Source organism: Protopterus annectens, chromosome 1.part1 (assembly GCF_019279795.1).
Source record: "Protopterus annectens isolate FY-2018-M chromosome 1.part1, PAN1.0, whole genome shotgun sequence".
Taxonomy (NCBI): domain Eukaryota; kingdom Metazoa; phylum Chordata; order Ceratodontiformes; family Protopteridae; genus Protopterus; species Protopterus annectens.
The window spans coordinates 1,472,439,731-1,472,455,994 of NC_056726.1; the positions used below are offsets into that span (position 1 = coordinate 1,472,439,731).

The 16,264-nt window shown below is 41.4% G+C and overlaps 1 protein-coding gene across 1 annotated transcript in view; it reads right to left on the reverse strand.

Moving 5' to 3' along the window:
* The window catches only part of LCK (LCK proto-oncogene, Src family tyrosine kinase), a 1,055,366-nt gene that overhangs the window by 52,822 nt on the left and 986,280 nt on the right, over positions 1-16,264 (reverse strand). The window contains exon 12 of the mRNA XM_044082478.1: positions 12,072-12,203. Coding sequence (XP_043938413.1) covers positions 12,072-12,203 — 132 coding nt within the window. The remainder of the gene's footprint in view (positions 1-12,071; positions 12,204-16,264) is intronic.

Consider the following 16,264-nt stretch of genomic DNA (forward strand, 5'->3'; position numbering starts at 1 on the left):
TAATGGGTTGAACCTGCAAGAAATCTGAGGTACCTTCTGCAATTTTGTCTGATTGGGACATGCAGGTATGCCTCCTTGAGGTCCAATGTTACCAGCCAAGACTCCTTGCCCAGCATGGGAAGAAGTTGCTGTAGGGTGAGCATCTTGAATTTTGGTACTAGTAGAAATGTGTTTAGGATGGATAGGTCCAAAACAGGTCTCCAATCTTTTCCCTTCCTTGGCACCAGAAATAGCCTGGAATAAAAACCTTGACCTTGTTCGTGCATAGGTACCTCTTGAATAGCTTTCATGTCTATGAGATCTGTAATTTGCCTTTGTGCCTCTGCCCATTGATTTTGTGGCAGGTTTGGCATGCCTCTCATTTTTGGAAGGGTGTGAAAATGGAATTTGTAGCCTCTGTTTATAATGTCCAGGATCCATTTGTCCTTGGTGACAATATGCCAATTTTTTGAAAATAATGCCAGCTTTCCTCCTAAGGGGGCTGCCATTTGAGACCTGGTTGGCATGCAAAGGGGAAAGTCATTGGGTTTGCTTTCTGAAAGATTGTGAGTTATCCTCACCACCTCTTTGTGTAGGAGCTTGCCACTGTCTGCCTCTAAACGATCCTTGGGATTGTCCTCTGCCCCTCGGGCGCCTGTATCTGCCTCTTTGGGCTCTGTCCGTAGCAGGAAAGGACCAGTTTTTGGAAGGCCAATTTCTACTAAAGCGTGGGGGTTGTACCTGTAGAAATTCTTTCACAGTTTGCATTGATTTGGCCTTTTCCTCCATTTTCCTTAATACCTCCTCAGCATTAGCACCAAATAATACATCCTTTTGAAGAGGGGCGTCTAGTAATTTAGCTTTGACATGATCAGGTAAGGCTTGTTCCTTGAGCCAGGCATGTCTACGTATGACCGATCCTGTAACAGCAGCTCTACATGAGGCCTCTAGAGCATCAAAACCACATTGCAAAGTATGTTTACCCACTTGTTCTGCACTATGCATCAAATCCTGCAACTCCTTCAAGTCTGGTTGTTCAGGTTGTGACATTTTACTTTTCAATTGTGATAACAAAAACTGCTGGTATTTTAGCATATGAAACTGACAGTTTAAGGCCCTCATGGATAAAGTAGCCGAGGTATATACCTTTTTTCCCCACCTTTCTAAGGATCTGGAGTCTCTCTCGGAAGGTAATGGATTTTTAGCAATGGAGGCCTTAACTCCCTTGGGGCCCTGTGAGATAATTTCTGGGTCAGCAGCATGGCTCTTGTATAGAAATTGGTGTGAGTCAGGAACCCTATAGTACCTGCCAGGCTTAACTGGAGCTGGAGGTAGAGAGTCCGGGTTAAGGCAGGCCTCCAAGTAAACATCATCTAGGATGTCCAAGACAGGAGGTATAGCCAGAGGCCTGTGCTGAGGTAGCAAGAGAAATTCCCTGAGCCTTTTCTTGGAATCAGAATAATCTTGGCCTTCCCAGTGAAAGTGTTCCCTTAAGGTATGCAAAGTTTCCCCAAATGAGTAATCCTCTGGGGGGGAGACAGAAGGGATGGACTCCTCCGCATCAGAGTCTTCAAAAGGGGAGTAAGAATGTTCCTGATCATCAGAGTGCTCTGAAATAATGGAGCCCTGATCAGAGGAGGGGGAATCTTCCTCCACTCTGGGCCTTTTGTCCGGTGGGGGCTGAGAACCTCTGATAAGAGTAATTAAATCCTCAGCCATTTTAAGCATCTGTTTCTTAGGCATGGGGCCTGGAGATGGGCCCTGTGTAGCTGGTCTCTTAGAGTGCAAGGTTGCTTTAGACTTTGTGAAAGCCTTGATGGAGAAAGAAGAGGAAGGTCTGTAGACACCTTGAGTGGAGGTGGACCTGTCCACATTCTGAGTTTCAACACCAAGAGTGGCTTCGGTATCTGTAGTCGGGGTGTGGGCCGAGGAGCCTGCGACCTCGGGCACAGGAGACACCGCCAAAGAAGTGTCGTCGGTAGTCAGGGGCTGCGTAGGCGCCTCGCTGAGGACCGGACTACGTGTAGTCAGCTTTGGCGTGGTGTCGGTAGAGGCCGCGGACCTCGTGTGTCGGTCCTTGTCTTTGCGTTTTTTAGACATAACCGGAGTCGGAGTATCCGACGACATAGTATAGTTAAATGCTTTCCCAAAATAATGCTGGGCGAACTCCGCCCGACGCTTAATAGTGCGTTTGTTGAAAGTAGCACAAAAGCGACAGACCGAGACGTGGTGGTCTGGGCCTAAACAAGGTATACAGAGGGAATGGAAATCCTTATGTGGTATTTGCTTGCCACAAGAAATACAATTATTAACTTTGTCTGACATCGGTCTGAGGCAAGAAAAGTTTCCCCAACGGGGTACTTAGCTTTTAAGAAGACTTCGGTTTCCAATTTTTCGTACTCTCAGGAGCTGGCCGACCGGCACTTGCGAACTGCTTCTGCTTCGGGCACCGCGCGGCATGAAAGACTGAAGAAAATGGAGTCGGCTGGTTCCTTTATACCCCTGTCACACTGACGTCAGGGAAGAAGCGACGACAACCGACGCCAGACCTAGACTTTGGAATTCGGCCGACCGAGGACCCACCTGACGGCAGGAGAACCCATCTGTTATGACTGCAGCTGTATGCACGATGAACATCTACAAATTTAAAACACCATTCTAAGAAAGGTGATGTATTACACAAGAATATAATTTATCATGAAGGTGAATCAAAGAACATATACGTGTGTTTGGCCTTATAAATGTGTACAAGGATCATATGGTTTGAAAACAGTTCAAAGGTAAACTTAATCCTCCACTGTCAGATGCATTTTCTTTTAATGTGGGTTTTCATGCCATTTCAATGAATGTGAATTTCATGGGCAGAGAAGATTACTGACCATGCTGAGTCTGTCTTCATTGCGAGACTGTATTGTTCAGCAAATGGCTATCAGTGTCTGTGCTATTTTATTTCGATATCTGTAATCATTGTAGAAGTAAATAAGAAGTCGGGTTCCCTGCATCGTTATTTAAAATATCTATGATAATTCTTTCCATGGCTTTACATACAAGGCCAGTCAGACTTATGGTCTGTAGTTATCCAGGTCAGTAGAAGGCCAAACCTTGTGCTAAGGATTAACTGCTGCAGTCCTCCATTCACTAAGCATGAAACCAATTAGTAGGCTAATGTTGAACACTGATTTTGGAGTGCTTGATAGCTCATGTTTCATGATATCCAAGAGGTATCCCATGATATCATCAGGGCCCATTGAGGTAGTATTCTTTGACTTGAAGAGCGCATTAAAGACTTGTTTGGTAGTGATAGCAAGAGGATTTATAGTCGAGAGTGTCTTCTGAGAGGTATTGAGAGGAAGAATGGATGAAACTGGCATTAAATTTATCAGCCAATAGGTCTGCTATATCCTCTGATTCCTTTTAAGTGGTTCCATTTACAATTTGTTCAGGACACCATCATGTTACCTTTGAGGTTGTGAACAAAGCTGATGAAGACCTTGTGGTTATCCTTTGTCTTTGAGGATATTTCTGCCTCAAATTTGACTTTGGTGGGCTTGATAAGATTTCTGAGTTGCTTATCTAGTTTGAGGGGTTTCATACCTTTCTGGGTATTGCACTTCCTAGTTTTGCCCTTGTTTTTCCTCCTTTTGTTATACGACTTGTTGATATTGGGATTCTACCAGGGTGGATTGTTATCTGAGATGATTCTCTGCTTATTCCTTGTGGGTACAGCTACCTCAGTGCGGCTGTTAACATGTTGGCATAGGCTTTCTTTAAACAATTTCCATAGTGGTAGCAGAATTCACATCATTTTGGGGGATGGAAATTTTAACATGGTATAAGTCATTAGTACAAGGTTTGCTTTAGAATAATTCCTAAATGTTTGAGGGTTAGATGGCATCCACTTGTGACAAGTGTTTGGACAGTACATACCAAAAGGGGCACTATACTCACTCAGTGATTGGCCTAATGAGTGCCAAGTAGAGGGGAACAATTATATGCCTGGATCTGGATGCGATACCTTTAGATATAAGCTGTACAATGAAAAAGGATGTCCTTACAATAATGAGTATGTTGGGCCCATTGAAGTCCCACCTTCATGCAAGGGAATGTCTGTTGCAGTATTTCATGCATCCAGCACAAAACCTGTTTTGAGATTAGTATTGAATAGCCTTTGTAGGGGGTTCAACATATCAGGTTTTAGACTAACCAGTAGGCAGTCTACTATGTTAGCCAGTCACAATAGGCATTATGTTCTTGGCTTTGGGTACTAACTTCAAAAATTGTTAAGAGATTTGAGGGGGTTATAGATGCAGGTATTTGATGTGAGAATACTGGAAGATTGGTAGGATGAAGTTCAATCTGAATTAGTTGGCAAGTGAACTGAATATATTGTCTTGTCCAAGTATGTGATATCATTTGTTATCAGCTCACTGTAGTGCCAGTCATTGTTTGAGATTTCTTGCACAGTTAAAAAATACTTTGTGGTTATCTATCACCTGGTTTTATATTTTTACCTCATATCAAGCTTTGGTTGATTTAATTATATTCCTTGTTTTAGTTTATCGAGAGTGTTTTTAGCTTTCCGAGCGTTACATTTATTTTTGCATGCAGTGAGTATTTTTTTCTTTTATTATACTGCCCATAGGGCTTTATTTTTGAATTTGGTGTTGTATTTATTTCTGAGGGTGGAAGATGTGTCTATGGAACTATTTAAATATGCATAGAGCTTGGCAGTAAATTATTCTGTACAGTGGAAGTTTGAAACAGGCTTAGTAGAGGGACCCCATCCCCAACTAATGCCCGGTACCCAGCATAGTCAGAAACTAGAACTAGTCACATACAGTATGTGCACACAAGATCACTTAATCTAGCTTACAAGGAGGATGAGAACGGTGTGATTCTTTGACATTTTCCACAATCAAACCTGTGTGTCTTCATTTGTTCTTTCAGCATGTAACAGCATAAGACTATACATAAACATAAAGGGTAGGGAGGCAGCCTGCATTTGCAGATATGCTTTTTGTATTTTCAAGCTGTTGCATTCTCAGGATATTGGGAGGTATCATGTTAGCTTTGAAAATTAAACTTTGGGCAAAACTTATTTCTTCCTTGAATTTCTTTTCTTTCCAGTAATTTTGTTCAGATTAGCACTGAATCATAAGACTAAAAAAAAAACTCCAAACAAGTGCCTTAGAGCATGTAACGTTCCTCTGGTTCTGGGGCCTAGGGTAATTTTCTTGATTTAACCAATTTCCTTTCAGCAAAGGCTTGAGATTCGCAGAATGAAAGCAGGGTAGTAAGGATATAAATTTCAACTGCTTTATTTTTTGCTTGATTGACTCCTATGGGTACACATCTTCATTTATTGACAGTGGTAGTATGACTGAGCCCAGCTAAAATGTATTTGCTGTTGGGAATGTAAGGTTTAGCATTCCAAAAGGCTTAGTGTGAGTGTAGGCCATAGGAGTGAGCAGCCATTGCCAGGTGACCCATGGTGGTGAAAGGGAGGTAGCTGTGGCTCATAGCTCAGATGTTACCTAGGGAGAGCACTATACAGTTGTACCTACAGATCACAACACCATGGAGCATGGGCTGCCCAGAGCCTGCCAGTCTTTTAGTCGGCAGCACTACTGGAGCTCTAATAAGTTCATAGGTGTGTACTAGACTAATGGCCTTGGAGCCTTTACAAGCCTAGCCCATAGAAGTGCCCTGGCATCCTGCCTCCCAGCGTTAGTTCCCAGTGCCTCTATCAAGTAGAGCCACGGGAGTGATCCCCGGGGTGAACTTTCTATTTCCCATCCACTCATCACGATTTCTCTTGAAGAAAGCCAGTAAGGTGCTCTGCTTGACCTGTATGGGAAGTCTATTCCAGAGCATGGGCAGTCTCTGGGTTATGAAACTGTCCCTCCAGCATGTTCTGTTGACTGTAGTAATGAGGTTGAGGTCTCTGGAGCATGTGGTGAGGAGGGACTGGGATTTCTTTAGATGTAGCATTTCTAACAGATCTGGGTCAGACATGGCTTTGTAAGTCAAGCAGAGATTACCTCGTAATAGACGGTATGAGACAGAGAATAGCTAGAGTTTTTTTGAGTCTGTCTGTGTAGGACATGTGTTTAAGGCCTAGAAACCTCTTTGTGAGGTACATTTGTGGCTTTTCAACTGTTGCAATAGTCTAGTGAGTTACATGCCAAATGGAGCATTATACTCGATGATTGGCCTAATGATGGAAGAGTAGAGAGAGATGATGACTTCTTTCTTCCTGGATGTAAAACCCTTGGTAATGAGACTTTCTGACTACAGTGGCAATGTGGTGCTCACAGGAGAAGTTACTGTCAACCTGTGTCTCCAGATCTCTTATAATGCCTTCAGTGTTCAGTGGGCTCTCATCGATGTGGTAATTAGTGAGAACTGAGTTTTTACCAAAGGGGATGACAATGCATTTTTGGCATTAAGCTTAAGGCCATGGTTTCGACACCAGTCATTGGCTCAGTGAGGCCTTTCTGTAGGATGTCTACATCACTTGGGGAGTTAATAATGGCTCCCAGCTTGCAGTCGTCTGTGAACATGGTCAGCCAGTGTCCCTCTGTGTTGGCCTGGACTTCTGAGAAGTAGATGCCAAACAGGAGACGACGCAGGACTGATCCTCGTGGGCCTCCATTCGTGACTGGTTGGCAGTTTGACTTTGAGTCTGCTACTTTCACACTGTGGGCTATATCTGTGAGTCAATTTGCAACCCACCTAGTGATATAGGGGTTGATGCCTAGTTGGGTGAGTTTATCAATAATTCCTGAGTGGGGAATGGTATCAATGGCCTTGGCCAAATCAAGCTAGGCTGTATGAACTGCCTTGCCCTCATCCACAGCTCTGGTGACTGTCTCAAAGTCAGCTAGGTTGAGCAGGCATGACCTAACTTTCACAAAACAAAATTGTGTGGGATCTAGAGTTTGGAGATTTCATATATCCTTGTTAATTAGGTCCATGATGATGCGTTCCATAGCCTTACATATCAGACTTATCAGGCTAATGGGGTGATAATTCCCAGGATCTGTAGTTGCTCCCCCTTTATGGAGAGGGATGACTGTAGCAGTGCACCACTTGGCAGGAACAAAGCCTGTGGTGAGGCTGTGATTGAACAGGGCATACAGATGTGGTGCCAGTTCACTTTGTAGTTCATGTAGAACACATCCAGGGATATTTTAGGGTCCCATGGAAGCTGTATTCTTGGCTTTGGACAATACAGTTTTAACCCATGCTACACCAATGCTGGGTGCCTGGCATTCCTTCAGTATTGTGATTGGTCCTTTAGGGGGGAGAGAGGGGCAATTCTGGCACTGAATCTGTCAGCCAGTATGTTGGGAATATCTGTTGGCCCACTATAGGAGGTACCATTGTGCAGTAACTCAGAGCAAACCAGGGCATTGCCGTGGAGATTCTTGATATAAATATAGAAGGCTTTGTGTTTTTTTTAGTGTCTGCCACAGTTCTGTGTTCATAGCTGGCTTTAGAGGTTTTGATGAGGAATCTCAACCTTTTGTTGAGGCTAATAAGGGAGTTTTCCAGTCTTGGGACTTCACATTTTTCTGCAACAGTTTCTTCCTTCTGTTGTAGAGTTTATTAATGGCATGGGACCACCAGATTGGCTTCCTTTTTTTGGAGGAGAGTGTCTTGGTTCTGTTGGGTATGGCTAATTCCATGCATTTTTGTATGTGTTCGTACAGTGCATTGGTGTATGATTCGGCAGTCATGCATCTATTTTACATTGACATGGGTGCCGTGAAGTTTGCCACCTCTGTTTTTAGGAGCTCAAAGTCAGCTTTGGAGTAGTTTTTCATGGTGGTTACCTTTGCAGGTAGTGTGGGTGAGATGTGGATTTCCATGGTGATTAGTTTGCGGTCAGATCTAACCAGGGAGGAATTGACTATTGGTGTAGGGCAATGGTTGCCCATGTTTGTCATAACCAGGTCAAGGATGTTGCTTTCTCTAGTGGGGGTAAGAATGAGTTGGTCCAGGGCATTGGAAATGATGAATTCCAGGAAGCATTGGGCAAGTGTATTGGTGCATAAGTAGTTTTCCCAGTTGATGGAGGGGTAGCTGAAGTCACCTAGTATGAGAGTGTTGGGGTGGACCCTAATAGTTTCCAGGGTGCTTAGGAATGTGGAGTCAGAGTCCTGGGACATGGTTGGGGACCTTTAGCAGGCTACGACCTGAATCACCGTCTTATCCAATGTTATTTCTATCCAAAGTATCTCAGATGCATTATGCTGGGCTACTAGTCTGGAGGTGTGCATATATTTTATGAATATGGAGACACCACTGCCTTTGGAGCTTTGGCCCATGTGCTGGGGCCAAAAGGTTTGGAATGAGTTATAGCCTGGTAGCACCTTAAAAAAAACACATCCTATTTTCTAGACAAAAATATGAAGAATTAATGAGTCATTTGTTTTCTCTCTAAATGCAAGATTCCGAGTTATTATGCAAAAGTCATAAAGACTTCAAAGTTTGTAATGGTATGGTTGAGTATTTGGCATCTAATTCCTTTCGAAAGGTGAACTTTAAAGCATGGAAAGCCTGGCTTGATGACAGCATGCTTGTGTCATGTTAATATTAATTTCTTTGCATGACCTCACATATTAGAGCAGATCAAATTTCATATTCTGAAAAGGAGGAAGACACAGTGTTAATCTGGATATAGGAAGGTACTACAACCATTTTGTAAAGAAAAAGGCATATCATATTTTCGAACATATGCATGAGACAGAGGTGTGGGTCAGTGACAAAAGTACTAGGAGAGGAACAGATCATATCAGCAGACTCCATCACTGGATGCAAACCTTGACCTTGAAAACTCCACAAATCCATGGATATGTACCAAAGAACAATCACTGGCTGTAATCCATAACCTTGAAAACTCCACGCATCCATAGATATGTACTAGAAAACACATCTGTTATATGTGATGATGTCCTGCATCACTAGTAATTAAATATTTGGAGAACTAGACCAACAAGTATATACCAGCAAGAATGATAATACTCTAGAAGATATCTTACATTCGCTAGCTTCTAACTATCCCCAGGAAACCATTGTCTTGGGGGACTTTAACATTGATTGGAACACCTGTTCCTCTGAAACTCCCTCCACCCATTTAAACCTCCATGGGTTTACTTAGATCATTGCCACCCCCACCAGATTTAGCAAAAATAGAGTCAAAGAAAGTATCCTCGATTGGATACTTATTAACAGCCACCCCCAAAAGTACAAGTCAGGTAAATTACCTGATGAGCTAAGCGATCACTGCCTTACCTATATTATTAGGCTCAAAGCTGACATTCCCAACCAGCCCACCTACAAAACTATAAGAAACGTCAGGAACTTTAACATTGACAACTTCCAAAAACAACTCAAAGCACATAATTGGAATGTCTTGAAATGACTCCCATTACAAGAAGCAGTTGAGTACTTCAGTACCAGATTTCTGGCTATCTTTAACCACCATGCTCCTACCCATACCATCTGTGTAAAAGTCACATTTGCACCGTGACTATCTAAAGAAACAAAAAAACAAAATTAAACTAAGAAACAACACCTGGGCCAGGTGGCATGTTACCAAAGCCCCTATGGACCAAGTATGATACTGGGAGCTAAGGAACCAGGCCAAAAAATCTGTCATTCTAGACAAAAAAAATCACTACACACTCCTACAACAAAAATATCAGCTAAAACCTCAAAAGTTCTGGGCTGTTATGAACAATCTTCTCCACCCAGGCCTTTCCGCCACTCCTACCTCATCAGCTGCCCTTGATAAATCCCCTGTAGAAATTGCAAACAGCTTCAACTCCATCTTTACTGAAACTATCCAGTCTCTAGCTACCCATCTCACTCCATTGGGCACAAACACCAGCTCTGGCACATGTAGCCCTGATCCACCCAGCACCCAAGCCATCTTTACCTTTCAAACTGCACCTACCAACCTGATCAGGACCTTACTCAAAAAGTTAAAACCTACTACACTAGCTGCCGACCACCTCCCAGCTGAATATCTTCAAAAAGCAGCTGATGCCATAGCTCTTCCCATTTCTATTCTAATCAACAGATCCATCTCAGAAGGATCCATCCCAGCAATATGGAAAATATCACGTTATACCTCTCCATAAAGGAGGAAGTTCCACAGAATTATCTAACTTCAGATCTATAGCCATTTTTTTACCACTAGCTAAAATCATGGAAAGATGTATAGACAAACAAATCATGCACTTTCTAATTCAAAACGGAAAGCTCGCCGACTCTCAGCACAGCTTTAGGCCATTCCACAGTACCACCACGGCTCTTCTATCTTTCTCTAATGTCATCAATCTTCATTGTAACAACAACAAACTATCTTCAGCACTCTTCCTAGATCTCTCAAAATCTTTCTATATGGTCAACCATCAGCTACTGCTCAATACCCTACAAACCATCGGTTTAGACCAACACGCAATACAATGGTTTCACTCCTACCTAAACGGTAGACAGCAGGCTGTCTTATGGCAGAGCAAACTGTCAACCCAACTTCCTCTAACACTAGGTGTCCCACAAGGGTCCATACTAGGTCCCCTTCTTTTCTCTATCTTTATCAACAATCTGCACACCACCATCCCAGGAGCCACCTGCATCCAATATGCAGATGACTCAAAGCTAATATGCTCCGCCTCCTCTCCTACACAAATTCTAACCCTCACCCAGACCACTTTCAGCACAGTAGAAACATGGCTAGCTAATTGTTGCCTGCTTCTAAATCCTAACAAAACCAAGCTACTACTTTTCTCCCCTAACCGTAGAATTTCTCCTTCCTTCAACATCAAATCTAGCAATGACACCATTATCTCCCCTGATGACCATACAAAGCTTCTAGGAGTAATAATAGACAACAGCCTTAAATTTGATAAACATGTCAATCAGACTATTAAGTCCGTCAACAAAAAATGTGGCTCCCTGTACAGAGCCAAACCTTTCCTCACCCCCCTTGCTAGGGTAGCTATTGCAAGATCACACCTCCTCTCTACCCTTATGTATGCCTCCCTGTACTCACCAACCTATCCAAAACTGATCTCAACAAATTATCAGGATGTTACAATCATATAGCCAGATTCACTACTGGCATGGCTTTTAGGACCCACCATTGCCAGAACCTCAAAGCACTGGGATGGCTAGAGTATCCTACCCTTCTACAGTTCAACCAGCTTATAGTAGCGCATAAAATACTCCATCAACCTGATAACACCCCTACCCTCAAAATTATTCTCACCCCTCATAGTGCCCCAGGCCATTACGCTCAACTGATAAACTAATGATACTGACCCAAAAATCCAACAACTCTGCAGACGATGCTATATTTGCCAACTCAACGGGTAAAATCTGGAATCTACTCCCTACTACCATTACCAAGGAAACCTCACTACCCCTATTTAAAAGAAAACTCAAAAAATACCTCACATCTCATTGGCTGTGCTCTTGTTCTAAACCTGACTAACAACTTCACTAATACATGTCCTGCTACCCAACCTGCTGTTTAGCCAAGTATCTATGTCTCGTAGCATATGAATATCTAAGCATTGTGAATTATGAGAGCTGACTGTATTCTATGTTCACATTTTCTGATACTTCTTTGCCAATCAGATGTAAGTCTGCACATTGTGTATATTGATATCTGCCTGTATTCTTTGTCTATATTTTTCTAAACATTGTCTGCCTGAGTTTATCACTCAGTGATGTATGTACTGTCTCTTTTTTGGTATGTGAAGCTTTTCTTCCCGGGCCTCTGCTGAAAATGGACATATATCCAGTCGGACTATCCCAGTCAACAAATGTAAAATAAAATAAATAAATAAATAAGTACTCCCCAAGCTGAAGTCTAAAAAGATCTGTAGAGATGAATGCTCTACCCCAGTAATCAAATGTCAATAAACGATAACATAGACACCAAGGACAGGATTTGTGAGATCCAGAAGCATTTTGCTTCTCCAAGACAAAAGTGGAGGCAAACCCTGAAATGATCAACACAGAGCTTCTGAACTCCAAAAGACTTTGCAGCTTGGCTCCTGAATAAAGAGACGTACCTGGATAAGGTATCCTTCCATACGTAACAAGTTCAGTCATCAGAATTCCAAATGACCAAACATCTGATTTTATTGTGAAGGTGCCAAAATTGATTGCTTCAGGTGCGGTCCATTTAATCGGAAATTTTGCACCTGTAAAAGAGAAAGGGATAGTCAAGTTTCAATACATAAGCATTTATAGTGACATAGTTATAGCCAGTTCATTCAGCCCATTTTGTTTTACTGACCCTGAGGTTTGAATAAAGCAGACCATCAAATTTTCTAAGGACACAGTTTACTGAATAAGGCTCTACATAAATCTGTAAATGCATTTTTTTTCACCAAAACTAATTGACATTCATTTATTCAGTTATTTAGCTATTTGTTGACCAGATAAATCAGCTGGTAATGGCCCTTTTCAGTTATCTTCTAGGCCAAATGCAGACAAGAAAAAAATACCAATGAACAGTGAACAAAGAAATACAGCATTTGCAAGCTAACAATTTATTAATAATATAGCAACAAATTCAACATATAATTAACAGTTTATGAAATCAAGTGAAAATAACAAAAAGAAATTTACTGAAAAGTAGAATATTAACAAGTGAAACAAATAGCATAATATAGCAATAACCCACACCTGGGTGTGGGTAATGCTGGATTTACCCACAGTTGGTATGGTTTGGTCACGAGGGCGAAGCCCAAGTAGCCAAACAAAGCCAACCATGGGTAAATCCAGCATTACCCACACCCAGAAGTGGGTTATTGCTATTATACAATGACATCATTTAAGAAAAATAATTACTTTTCTTAAATAATGGCATTGTATAATGCCTCCTTACTGCCCTTCTGCAGCTGTCTGGTATTCTGCGGCAGTTCTGATGTACTGCGCATGCGTATGACTACGCAGTACATCAGAGCTGTGGGCAAAAGCAGCGGAGAAAGCAAGATCTCTGTTGTTTTTTAGAAACTGTTTCGCTATGTTAAATGGGTTTAACATAGCGAGACAGCTTTAAAAAAAGCAACGGAGAATCTCTGTTGCTTTTTTTAAAGTTGTCTCGCTATGTTAAACCCATTTAACATAACGAGACAGTTTTGAAAAAAGCAACAGAGAAAGCAAGAACTCCGTTGCTTTTTACAAACTGTCTCGCTATGTTAAAGGAGTTTAACATAGAATCTCCATTGCTTTTTTAAAATCTGCCTCGCTATGTTAAACTCGTTTAACATAGCGAGACAGTGTGAAGCAATGGAGATCTTGCATTCTCCATTGCTGTAAAAAAAGAGTTATAATAATGGAAAAAGTCTGGGCGACCGGACCTTTTTCCATTACTATAACTCAGATTTACAACGTGCATGCTGCCAATCAGCATGCACGTTTTTGAATATTAATGGGGGGTCATTGTATAATGGTATTTAACCAATGGTTCACAAAATGCTTACATTCAGTCATTTCTGCTAGCTAATGTATTTATTTATTTATTTATTTTACATTTGTTGACCGGGCTAGTCCAACTGAATACATGTCCATTTTCAGTACAGGCCCGGGGAGAAAAGCTCCACTACAGTTACTAGACATATAGATACAATATGTATTTAAGGCAAGGGAATACAAGTTATTTAGATGATAGGTAAACATCAACAAATCAAACAAAAGGTTACAAGACAAACAGAGAAATAATATAAACAAGAGGTATAGACAAACGCATACTATTCAACAGAGAGTATGCTAGGAAAGGACAAACTACTATAGTACCTTCTATGATACTCTGTCTAGTACATAACGTGTTACCTGATAGCAAAACACATTCGTTCAGAGGTTAATAGGAAGGAGTGCATAGCAAACGCAGTAGTGAGATCAGCAGACAAAGTGTGAAGGATGAAGCGATTAATCTGGGTTAGTGCATGGACGTAGCCAGTTATTTTTAAAGTATTCTTTGAGTTGCTTCTTGAAGAGTGGTATAGAGGACATAGATGAGAGTTCTTTAGGGAGAACGTTCCAGGTTTTCCCCATGGAGTTGAAAAACAGAGAGTCCCCAGCTTTATTGTGGGACTTGTGTATAGATACTTGCAATTTCTTGCTGAGCGTGGTGGAGATAGATTTATGTAGGGGGTAACCAGGCTAGTAAGTATAGGTGTGTTACTAGGATGATGGAGGATCTTTTGTGTGATAGTAAGCTGGTAAAAGTTGATTACGGAATTCCAGCCAACCCAGTTGTTTTAGATTATGACAATGGTGGGTTCTAATTGGGGAACTTGTGGCAAATTTGGCAATGTTGTTGTATGAGTTTGTAAGTTTGTTGAGGTTACTTTTGGAAAGATTGGTATAAATTGAAGAGGCATAGAGAAGGGTAGAGATAAGATGGGTGTGGGCAATAGTAGTTCTAGCTGTAGGAGTAAGGAAAGATTTAATCTTATAAAGTGAGCCTAACTTTCTGTCCACTGATTTTATTGTGTTGTTTATGTGTGTGTCAAAGGTGAGGTTATTATCAATTGTTACTCCTAAGAGTTTGGCAGTTGGGTCAGGTGATAGAGCAGTACCATTACTGGATAGCACTGTGAAGTCTATTTGTGTGGACTTTTTTGTAGGGTTAAAGAGCAGTAATTTGTTTTTTTTTTTTGGGTTCAGGAGTAGGCAGCACTGTAGGAACCAGTTTTCCACAATGTTCAGTACCTTTTGGATGAGGGATTGGAGTTCAGTTAAGGAAGTAGCGGAGCATATTAACGTTGAATCATCTGCATATTGTATGTAAGTAGCTTGAGGAATGGTTAAGTTGAGGTCATTAATGAAAATTGAGAATAGGAGGGGGCCCAAAATAGAGCCTTGAGGGGCACCTAGGGAGACAGGAAGATTTGTGGAAAGTGTGTTATCCCATAGCACAGCTTGTTGGCGGTTCTCCAGGTAGGAATAGAACCATTTTAGTGCTAGTGAATCAAGAGAGAGAGATTTAAGTAGATTAATAAGAAGCTGATGGTTAACCATATCAAAAGCTTTTGAGAGGCCAATAAAAATAGCAGACGATAGAGTGTTGTTATTACGATTTTTATTGATGCAGTCAGAAAAGGATAAAAGGGCAGAGGTAGTACTATGGAATGGCCGAAATCCATGCTGACAGCTAGCTAGTAAGTTATTTTGAAAAGGTGCTTGAGTAGTTGTCGGTGGATACATTTTTCCATTATTTTTGCTAAGGGAGAGAGTAAAGCAATTGGTCAAAAGTTGGAAAGGTCAGTGGAGTTCCCACCCTTATGTAAAGGGATGATATGGGAGATTTTCCAGATAGATGGGATAGTTCCTTCAGAAATTGTTCTATTTATTAGAATAGAAATGGGATAGGCTATAATTCTGGCTGCTTTTTGCAGGTATTTGGCTAATTTAGAAGAGCATTCTTGAAGTAATGAGATTTGCAAAGTTTGTGATGTGTGAACATAGGGAATTGCAAACATCAGGATATAGTCTGCAAAATGATCTTTTTTGTACTAGAAAGAGCAAATTCCAGATGTAGATACTATGACAAGGTAGTAGTGAATAATAATAGATAATGTATGTCCTAGCGGAATACAAATGTTTAAAGTAAGTTTGCTTAGAAATTGTTGCTGTAAAAAAATTGAGCCTTTTCAGTGACTCCTTCCACTGGCTGCTGGTCTCTGACTATATTTCAGGACGATGAGAACCTACTTAGAGGCTAAACTTTCTCTTTCTATAGCAATGTAGCAGGTCCTGGTGTTACTTAGCTTCCGAAAAATATACCAGATATGCTGTTTTTCCCACCCTACAACCTGAAACAGGACTAACTGCACCAAAGCCTGTCAAATCAGTGTCTATTACGAAATGTTTCAAAAAGTCAGGGGTTACGAGTGCAAATCCCAGCATAGCATATTCTTTACCTGCGTAAAATGTTTATACCCCTGCATTTGTCCATTTTACCTTCGGTGGAGCCTCACCTGTAGTTAGTTCAGTCAGGTGAAAGCAATGCTCACAAAATCAGGAAGAAAAACTCTGATAATTGTTAGCCAAGTGAAAAAAGCTTTCACTAGCTTTTTACTGTGGTTATTGGAAAATTCTGTAATGCATCCACTTTTTCACCCTCTCATTTCAAAAGCTCTCAATGTATCACATAGTACAGATAGCATGCTTCTATCATCTCTAACGTGTACTTACCTGGGTTAGCCACCAATCCAGCCTGATGCACAGTTTAAGTTAGCTTGAACTTTAGGCA